Genomic DNA, 11032 nt, shown 5'->3' with positions numbered 1-11032 from the left:
TAAAAGGGTTTTAAAATTGGATTGAGATAGACCTAAGTTCAAGGTTCAAATGAGATTAGATACCTAAGATTATTCTTTATAAATCAGCTTAATAGGATTAAATTGATTGGCATAAAATATTAAATTTGTATTAAAACTATCCATAAGGGACCTTTTGTCTAAGGCAGGTTGTATCTAGGTTGGGGTACTTAGGCTGACGGAAATGGAACACCCCTACTTGGGAACCTACCTGGAAAGGTGAATTAGATAGATTTTATGCAAGTATGCGACACTTGATCAAAAACTTCGTTGAAGAATTTAATGAATGATGACCAAAAGTTATTCAACTTTCCAAGGTAAACGTTACTCTTAAGAAAACCTAAAAAGTCACTTAGTTAAAATCCTTCGCCGTGTTTTTTCTAAGTAAACTAAACCTTAGTTTATAAAATACCCAGTGGGAGGAAGAGATATATATGATATGTCAATGACTCCACTCACGTTTCTCCCTGAATGTTCATGCCGTGAGATTCATGCTTGGCCTCGTGGTTCCTTAGGAACATCCCCCTTCGAATTGTGTTTGCATGAGTCAATATCAAGGTGGACGAAGAAAGTATTTATAGTAACTGGGTGAAGGGTGTGTGTCAACACATCCTACAGTCTCCTTCATTAGTTCACACTGTGAGATCTTCTTGCATTCCCTCATGGCGCCCTGGGAGCGTCTCCTTTTGGATGGGTTTTGTGCAGTTGGTCAATATCAAGGTGAACTCTAGAAATGGATAGGGTCACTTTAGTTTTTGTCCCAATCGGATATTTTCCCTTCGGATTGGCTGCTTGGGGCGGAACTCTATGGCCTAAAATGACGGGTCACACTTATAGGAAATTGTTAAGCAAGTTAATGATTCTTGACCAAATCAATGATGACTAGACATTATAGGAACAAGAGTTGTTCTGGTATTAATGGATGGTTGAGAATGTCTTAATTCAGAGGAGGGATAAAATAACTACCCTTCGGTGGCTTTTGTCCTAAACCTTTGAAGCATTATTGCAAAACTAGATGCCACACAGGGTTCATTTCAGTTTTTCTAAACCGTATTGGATGTTATTTTTTGAACGAGTATTTGTTAAGACCTATCGTAGGTCAATGTGTTTGTTTTTTAAGCAACATGTTTGATTTTCCGTTAGTTGCTTCTAATTTGACCGATTACATACATTGGAAAGAGTCTGTTAAAACATATTTCATGGTAAACGACTTCGAGTTTACCATGGTTGAGAAATATCCTCATGTCTCGACCCTTGATGGACCGAGAAATGTTTGGTATGCATATGATTTGTGGATAAAGGCTAACTTGTTGGACCGACTTCACATTTTGGCTGCATACCTGATGCATTGGCTAAAAGGGTTGAAAACATGGTAATTTCACGTGAGATCATAGACTCGATGCAAGAATTGTTTGAACGTTAGTTCTTACTTTTTGTGCACAAAGGGATGAATGAAAAAGAAACCAGTAGTGTGAGTTCCCAAGATTACCTCCAGTTAGAGAAAGCAAGTGTTGCTGAATCTGATGAAGTCCATCAACGAGAAGTGTTCTCTAAAATGGAACTTGAAGCTTATTTAGGTTCTAATACTGATCTCACTACTCTTCAGAAGAGGAAGAAGTCTAAAGACAGTAAATATGATTTATTGGTCTTGGAGACGTGTTTGGTAGAGAATGATGATTCTGTCTAGATCCTTGATTCAGGTACTACTAACCACGTCAGTTCTTCCTACCAAGGATTTAGTTCTTGGAAAACGTTGTCAGATGGAGAGTTGACTCTCCAAGTCCGTACTGGTGAGGTTGTTTCAGCTGTTGTTGTGGGCAGGCTGAAGTTATTTTTGGACAAGAAACGTTATCTGTTACTAGATAATGTTTTTGTAGTTCTTCATATCAAGAGGAACTTAATCTCGATTTCTTGTTTCATTGAAGAAGGTTATACTGTCTCCTTTTCTTATAGTAAAATGTTTATTTTTAAGAATGGTATGGAGATTGGTTTTGGTTCAATAAAAAATAACTTGTATGTGCTAAGGCCGTTGGTCATAAAAGCCATGCTTAATATTGAAATTTTTAGTACAGCGACAACTGCAAAATGACCAAAGGTTTCTCCTAAGAAAAACCTTCATCTTTGGCATCTAAGATTAGGCCACATCAACCTCAATAGAATCGAGCAATTTGTGAAATGTGGACTTCTAAAGAGTTTAGAAGAAAACTCCTTGCCGGTATGTGAATCATGCCTAGAAGGCAAGATGACCAAACGAACTTTTACTGGAAAAGGTTATAGAGCCAAGGAAACCTTGGAGCTTGAACATTCAGAACTCTGTGGTTCGATGAGTGTTAGAGCTCGAGGTGGGTATGAATATTTCATCTCTTTTATAGATGATTATTCAAGATACGGGTATCTATACCTAATGCAACGTAAGTCTGATGCCCTTGACAAGTTCAAGGACTATAAAGCTGAAGTTGAAAACTTGTTAGGTAAGAAGATAAAAACACTACGATCTAATCATGGTGGAGAGTATATGGACCTTTTCAGAATTATATGATAGAACATGGAATCATGTCCCAACTCTCGACCCCAGGTACACCTCAGAAGAATGGTGTATCAGAAAGGAGAAACAGAACCTTGTTGGACATGATTCAGTCTATGATGAGCTATGCTCGTTTTCCAGGTTATGAACCTTGTAGAGGAGTTTTGTAACTTTGTGAGACGAACTTTGACATGAAAGGTCAAGAAAGAGTCCGAAAAGGACGAATTTTGGGGTTTTACGTGTCGAAATATGCTCCAAGTCAAAATTTGGACGAAGTTTGATTCAAAAGATACTTATGAACCCTGGAGAGGAGTTTTATACCTGTGTCGACGAACTTTGACACGAAAGGTCAAGAAAGAATCTGAAAAGAACGAATTTTGGGTTTTTACGTGTCAAAGACTAATTTATGGGATTTGCAGTGGAGACTGCATGTTACATTTTGAACAACGTTCCCTCGAAAATTGTTTCTCAAACACCTTTTGAGTTGTGGAGAGGCCATAAAGGTAGCTTATGCCACTTAGAGATTTAGGGATGTGATAACTTGTAGAAATACAAGTTATTTATACTGTTTTATTTAGATATTGTGGCCAACAGAAAGGAAAGTTGTGTCAATTGTATAGAAATTGGTTAAGAAATACGAGAATTATACATTGCCGTCAAATACACCCATTGACACCATTGCGATGGTAGAATAGAATGTTTATGATCTGTTTTGCAGGTAATAAAAAATAACACTGCATGTGGACAAACGATCGAAGATCTGAAGAGCAACGCAATTATGGAGGATTCTGACACGTGTACAACTGACCGTTGTGTAATTCCGAAGGGATTGATTGCATAACAGAAGGAACATTTACTCCACCATCTACGGAATTGCCATAATAATACAGTGGGGACCACACTGCAGAGAATTAACTAGCGCCTATAAATAGCCCTCTCAAATTCTCTGAGAGGTATTGGATGGAATTTCATTAAATTAAATTTCATTCAGTCCGATGCTTGAATACATAGAAAAGTGTATATACTGATCTGAAAGAGAGACTGGTTGAGCGACTAATCTGAGCAGATCCGAGAAGAATCAAGAGACAAGGCCGAAAGGTGATCCTCCGGGCAAGAATTGTTCCTATCCCCACCTTGAAGCTCTGTACGAGGTCACTTCTACCAGACGCCCTTCGTTCCATTCATTCCACACGCCGGCAAACAAATCCACCGTTCAGATCCGTGTCAAGACGTTGACACTCTTCTGTATTTGTTTCTATCTCTTCATCATCAATTGTATTCATCTCACACCATATATCAGACGCTTAATTCTATAATTAAATGTTTTGATCATATCCACTATCATATTTCATTCTATTTCCGTTCACCCACAATTCACTTTCTTCATGATGTTTTCTTAATCCCTTGATAATTAGTATGAATTAAACAAGTAATTAATTGGGTTAAGGAACTAATTATGTTTAGCCAAAGCATGATAGACGACATCTTCACCTGTGACAGAAGTGAAGATGTCTTCCAATCTATCAAGAGAAGGTTGGAATGCTAGACGACATCTTCACCTATGACAGAAGTGAAGATGTCATTCTAATCTATCGACAGAGAGTTTGAAGAATGCGTTAACTAAAGCGAGAAGTACTTCTAGAGATGGAAGCAACCTTGCATTCATCACGTTCATCCCAGCTTCACCATAGGGATATAGGAATGCGGCCGATCACCGAGAGGTGTACACCAAGGGAAAGTAGAACCTTAGTTACATCTTGAACGCAATTAACTAACTTGCGACGTTTGTACTAATTATACTTTCTCCTTTTGATTCATTCATAAAGCCTTTCCACCGCATAACACGATCCTTTGTATAAACTTGACAGCCAGTCTCGATCTAAGCATCATGTATATAATGTATATCGTATCTTGCATCACGTTAGCTTAAGTTTATCGCACTTTATTTTATTAACGCAACTTTACTTTATCGCAATTTACTTTCTTATACAAACACACACTTCTTTTAATTGTAAAATCGGTCACATATATCACGAGCGCAACTCATTAACGACAACAATCCCTATGTTCGACCTCGGATTACTCTGAGAAACTTGCGTTGAAATTATACTTGGTTTCAGCGCAAGGAAACTTGTGACAACGCATAGCATACTACAAGCAATTCATTGATAACACATATATCTAAAAGTAGTATCGCAACATCCATCCCATCCATATCATCCATTTTTATGCATTACAAGTTATGGTGTCGTGACATGAGCTTGTATCATTTATCCATTCCACATGTGTTAAATCCATGTCATCAAGTTTATGGCGCCGTTGTCGGGGACATAAGCTTGAATCATGAATCATTTTCTCCACCATCATTCCATACATATTTTTATGTCAAAAAGTTTATGGCGCCGTTGCCGTGGATTGGTAACGGTTATTGTTGAGTACGTTTGTGATATTTTGCAGGATAGATCTCTTTGTATTGGCTGTTCAATGCGAAGAGTAGTCTGACGGTTTATGAGCACTGAAACTGATCCAGAGTTCAAGGTTGACCTAGAGATCGAGCGTACATTTCGCGCAAGGAGATGCCAGAACCGAGCAAGGCGAAAGAGAGCCAACATGGCAGAAAACAACAATGATAATGTGGCACCCGAAGTAAATCAAAAGGTTAAGAGGTGGGCTCATTCACTGGAGCCAAATGAGATAACGTCCTGGGATTAGTTGGTTGAACGGTTTATGAAAAAGTTCTTCCCTTCGGTAGTCAACGCAAGAAGACGAAAGAACATGCTGAACTTTGAACAAATGGATAACGAGACCCTTAGCACCGCCTAGGTGCAATTCAGAAGACTGGTAAAGAATTGTCCGCATATCGGGATACCCGTTTGCGTTCTGATGGAAACGTTTTACAATAGCCTGAACAGATCAACGTAGGCTGTTGCTGATGCCTCCGCGGTAGGAGGTTTTATGGATAAAACATACACTGAGGCCAAGGTCATCCTTGACCGCATCTTGTGGAATATGGATGACTGGGTCGAAGATGGGTACGGAGGAAGAGGCTCCGAGAGAAGAAGAAACGAAACTGCCCTTGTCTCTGCGAAGACAATGACAACTTCAGCTGCACAAATGGCCGTAGTGACCTCTATCCTCCAGTCGATGGCGCTTAACCAAGATGCCCTCTCCCAAGAACCAGCATAACTCAATGCGCTGACACAAGTGGCCGCAATCAGTTGCGTTAATTTTGGAGGGGGCCATGCGATGGAAATATGCCCATCAAGCCCATAACAAGTATGCGCTCTCCAGAATAACCCCTATAGCAACACGTATAGTCCTGGTTGGAGGAATCACCCTAACTTTGGTTGGGAGGAAACCATAACCAAGGTGGGCTAGGTAACCAGCAGAATAGCAACTTCAGGAATCGAGGAAACCCTCCACCTTTTCACCACAATCAGAATTAGGGTCAACAGAGACAATCGCACAATCAACCATCATCTTCTAACACTTTTGGAAATTCGTTGGAGGCGTCTTCAATCAGGAATTTGGAGATTTAAGTAGGGCAGCTGGCATCCGAACTTCGAAATAGAACACCTGGAACGTTGTCAAGCAATTCCGAAGCCCCTGGATCTCATGAGAAGGAGCAATGTCCCTGAAGACATTGGGTAAGCAAGCTGGATCACCTGCGGAGGTGTGGATTGCGTTCATCATGGAGAAACTATCTTCCGGTCCATATCTCAATTCTATGTTTACATGCTTTATTAATTCGTATCTTTATCGCTTTTATAAACTTTGTCCTTTATCGCTTCATTTAATTTGTTTTTATGACTTTATGAATTTATGGTTCATTTAATTCTCTTGCATTTATTTCTGTACTTTCTTTAATTTCTTTAACTTTTCTGTCATAAATGCGTTATTCTTAAAAGTTGGTGAATGATTGGTTAATAAGAAGAAAATTATTACCACAAAGTCTTTGTGACTTGCATTGATGAAAAAAATATATATATATAAAACACATCCAGTATGCATTGTGATAATGGGTGCATCTTGTACCAACAAGATACACTTTGTGTTCATCCAACTCAAATGCATTGCACTGAGGGGTATGTTGCGCTTGTATGTGTTCTTTGCCCGTCCTTATTGAAAATGCACTATGTTGAGGTAGTGTTGCGCTGGTAGAAATACCGTGCGCCCGTCCTCCAGAAATGCATCGAGTTAAGGGTGTGTTGCGGGGATACATGCGTTGTTGCTCGTCCTCTGCAAAGAAGCATTTGCGTTGATGGATTCATTGCGTTAATTCTTAACCTTGCGCCCATCCGAATAAGACATCAAAGAAAATTATTTTTGCAAATTGAGAAGTCCAATCGTTTAGGCTTCCAAGGACATGATTATTTAGCAGGTGAAAGAACATACTTCTCTGCTAAATCATAAATGTGAGGGCGGTGGCAACAGGTCTTTTGAGTTCCTCGAGGCCTGCCGTCGCAGAATCCGCATTGGGCTCATCAAGGCCTAACCTATAAATTCATCTCTCCCCCTTCTTAGGTCGTCTACTTGAATCTTTTTGCAACCAGAAACCCTAAGAGCCTTTGCATATCAGTCTTCAAACTTCCTAAAACCCTAAGAGTTTCCAAGTTTTTTTTTCACTAAGAACAACAATGGCCGATCAGTCTTCCCAACCATCTTCTTCACCCTTATCAACCTCACAAGCCCAAATCACTACACGAGAGGCGACATTCCTTACAGTCAGCCGTCATCTCGCCGCCCTACTAAAACCCATCTCTGCTAGAAAACCAAAACGAAAGCTTGTAGAAGATAGACCACTCTTGATTAGAGAGGGGCAGAGCACGGAAAATGCCTACTCCAAACACCTTCCTTTGAAAGCGAGAAGAAGAGAAGAGACGACAGATTGGTGTTTGGGAGCATTTTGAGTAACTTGGAGAAAGAAGGAGGGCTACCCGAGGCTGCGTTGTAAACCAACCACTGCCTACGGAGGAGGCGATGGAGGAGGAATCTAGAAGAAGCGCTCTAGAAATCTCGGATCCTGAGGAAACTACTCACGCAGAATCCTAGGAGGGACCCTCAAAAGGTACTTTGGAGGAAGTAGTGGCGGAAAGGCAGCCTGAAGTGGCTGAGGAGAAGAAGAAGAAGAAGATCAAAGAGAAGAGGGCTAAAGAAGATGAGGAAGCCCATCCAATTAAGAAGAAAGAGAGGAGTGAAAGGAAAGAGCGCATGCGGGAGGAGAAGCGCTTGAAGAAGGAGAAAGAAAGGAGAAAGAGGGCTGTGAGCCCAGAACTGGATGGAGAATCCACCTCCATAAGGGAGGACAAGGGGGAGTCGGCACAACTCAGAGAATCAACGCAACCTGAAACAACAAAAACGATTGTGATTAACGAAGGAGAAGAAGGAGATGTCACCCCCTTGATGTGGTGTCGCAAGGAGAATGCGCCGCAAGGCTCAAAAATAGACCCAACAATTTTGCAAGTTGCGTTAGAAGAGCAGGAGAGGAGAAGAAAAGAAGAGGATGAAAAGAAAAAGAAAAGCATGCGGGCAAAACTCATCATCGTAGAAGGTAGTCGAAAGAGAAGATTACACGATGAGAAGGTGCGCCGCAACAATGAAATCTCGGCAGAAGAAGAAAGAAGGAGGCTCGAAGAGGAACAACGCCTCATAGCAGTTTGAAAAAGACTTTGAAATAGAAGCAAGAGAAGAGGAAGAATAAGAATGGAAGAAGAAGGCAGAAGAAGAGAGAAAGAAGAAAGAGAAGAAGAAGAGGAAGCACCGAGCGAATGTTCAACGCTTAAAAGAAAAGAAAGACAAGGAACTTGCTGAACGGGAAAAGGAGAAACAACGAAAGGAGAGGGAAAGGAAACAAAGGCAAAAATCCTGCGTTGCATTGACCAAGGAAAAGGGAAAAGAAGTTGCAGGAAGTAGCAAGTCTGCATTGGCCAAGGGACGTCCATCAAAGAAGAAAGAGAACGATGATATGTTGATGGAGATGGGATTTTTCCCTACGCCAATGCCACTACCAGACCTCATCACGAGAGTCATAGTGGAACATGGATGGGAGACATTTTGCCAGTGCCCAGCCATAGTCATTCTAAAGGTAGTGCAGAACTTTTACCACGGACAGCTATATGGCACCAAAGACACGGTGACCATGAAAGGGGAAGTGGTGTCTTTCAGTGCAAAGGATATCAATAAACTGTGCTAGATGAGGAATATTCCGGATGCACCGGGTAATAAATCATTGATGATCCTACTGAAGAGTAGATGAAAGAGGCACTGGAAACATTAACGCAATCGAGCACTTAGTGGTCGGTATCTCTCAAAGGCATCAGAACCCTTGCGTCCAACAAACTGCTTCCAGAGGGGCAGCTTTGGGTTTATTTGGTTAAACGACGGTTGATCCCAACGACGCATGACAAAATAGTTTCAAGGGATCGAGTCATGGCCGCATATTGCATTGCGCGCGACATGACTATCAATGTGGGACAGTTGATCGCAAGACAGCTTAGAGCTTTGGTGAGGCATATATGAGGTCAGTATTTCTTCCCATGGACGGTTTCAAGCTTATGCCTATCATTGGGTGTGGGCATTGATGAAGAGCCAATGCCAGAAGTTCGTGGCCTCATAAATATCAAGATTTTGAGGTTGCTCCTCAAGGACTCCTTACACTGCCCCGAGCTCCCATTGAAGAGGCCCAACATTGAGTTAAATGTGCCGCAAGAACCCAAGCCGAAGAGATAGCGCAAAGATGAAAAGGAAAGGAGAAAGTCCAAGACTCACCTATGTAAGAATCAGAACCTTTGGACCCTTTGCCTTTGATAATTCGCCCTCCAAGCCCTCTCGCACAACCTTCTTCTTCACTTCCCCAGCATTTCACCAACCTTCTCCTTGCCCCTGATTCTCTGACCGTATATCCAATAGCCCCATCCTTACCTTCATCATCATCACCGCAACTTCCCCTCCCATTGCCAATGTTGATGAACCACGCGATTTGGTTGAAGATACTTCTGCCCAACCCTAAAACGTCAATGGCGAAACATCGCAGGCACAACCCACCATTGCCTCCTTGGCTGCTGAACTGGCAGATATGCGGTCCCTTCTTGCCCAACAACAAGAACTCTTCTCCTAGCAACAAGCCTTTTTCTGCCAGAAAATAAATGAGGTAAACGAGCGAGTAGAAGACTTGCAACACAATGCTGCTATGACAAGGTAGGTGATGATCAACATTCAATACAACATTTACACGATCCATCTGAACTAAAGGCAATTAGCAGAGCGCAACCATGAGTACTTCAACTTTTTACCAGCATATCTTCATGGACCCATGGTGCCTCCGCATCTCCATTAGCATCTGAACTTCGAAGAAGCTCTTCGAGTACCTCACCAAAATCCTCCTCCAGAACCTCCCCCTCCTCAATAATTTACAATTTATTTTTAATTGCGGTAATTCTTTTGTTGTTTTATTTCAATTCATTATTTTTCTATGTTTAGTTAAATTCTTTGATTCTTTGTACAGGCAAAAATTTTGTGTTGCGCTAATTGTAATCTCCTGTATACTTAGTTAATTTTTAATACAACTAAGTAACAATTCTTTCAAATATGCGATAACCTCTTCTTTATCATCCTCTGTCAATGATTGCGATATTTTTTATCTTTTATCTTGCATTATTCATTGCGCTGTCATGATGAATTATATGTATACACCTAGTAACATTTCCCACACTTTTTATTTTCTGACTAACACTTAGTTAATTTATAGCTATAGCAATGCTTTACCTTTTATCCTTCAAAATTCTGCTCAAACCTTCTTTTTGAAAATTTATCTAAGTGTTTGTCTATTCTGTCCAAACAAAGCAATGAGGACCTTGCACATCTCTAAATTTGGGGGTGGGAAGGTCTGAGCAGATGAGATCAAGTGATGCGGTCAATAAGAAAAATGCGTTCATTATTATCAAAATAAATAAATAAAAAAATTTCATACAAAACTCCAATGTCAGCATAAGGGAAAATTCAAAAACAATCCCAACCTGATAAGAGTTCGTTGTGAAAGGAATCGGCTCGTGGTTGGATGTTCGCATGACACTCGTGGGAGCAAGCCAAGACGAAGGTGGGTTTCCAAGAACAACATAATATGAAAAGAAAAAAAAATATGAAAAGAGAAAAATGAGAAAGAGAGTGCAAGAGACAACTCCTTTGAAAATCATGAGTAAAAGTCGAGATTGGCACACAACCGTAGTTGGATGTTCGCATGACACCCGTGGGAACAAGCCAAAACGAGGTGTAACCATGATCAACAGTCTCCAATAAATAACGCAAGATTTGACCACCGCATCCGGACGCATCAAGTTGTTTTGACAAGAAGAGGTAACCATTCTTTTTAAAACTAGAAAAGTATTTTTGAGCAGAAATTTATTGTATAGAAGAATAAAGTAGGGCTTTGTTATGAATTTTCAAGGATAGAAGGAAAATGCATTGTCAAGTAATGTGCCTAGGTGGAGCATT

At 40.6% G+C, this 11032-nt stretch overlaps 1 protein-coding gene across 1 annotated transcript; it reads left to right on the top strand.

The window, feature by feature from the left end:
• Positions 1-1465: 1465 nt before the first annotated feature.
• On the top strand, positions 1466-8203 carry LOC120079175 (vicilin-like seed storage protein At2g18540). The gene is made up of 3 exons (XM_039033344.1): positions 1466-1595; positions 1719-1813; positions 7595-8203. The coding sequence occupies exons 1-3, from the start codon at positions 1466-1468 to the stop codon at positions 8201-8203; spliced, it is 834 nt and encodes a 277-aa protein (XP_038889272.1).
• The last annotated feature ends 2829 nt before the right edge of the window (positions 8204-11032 follow it).

Source organism: Benincasa hispida, chromosome 6 (assembly GCF_009727055.1).
Source record: "Benincasa hispida cultivar B227 chromosome 6, ASM972705v1, whole genome shotgun sequence".
Classification (NCBI taxonomy): domain Eukaryota; kingdom Viridiplantae; phylum Streptophyta; class Magnoliopsida; order Cucurbitales; family Cucurbitaceae; genus Benincasa; species Benincasa hispida.
This window is presented reverse-complemented; position numbering and strand designations above follow the sequence as displayed.

Coding starts and splice junctions, on each gene's coding strand:
- LOC120079175 (XM_039033344.1), top strand. CDS start 1,466: ATGAATGAAAAAGAAACCAGTAGTGTGAGTTCCCAAGATTACCTCCAG. Junction 1,596..1,718: donor GGAACTTGAAGCTTATTTAG/GTTCTAATACTG, acceptor TCCTTGATTCAG/GTACTACTAACCACGTCAGT. Junction 1,814..7,594: donor TCCAAGTCCGTACTGGTGAG/GTTGTTTCAGCT, acceptor GCAGAATCCTAG/GAGGGACCCTCAAAAGGTAC.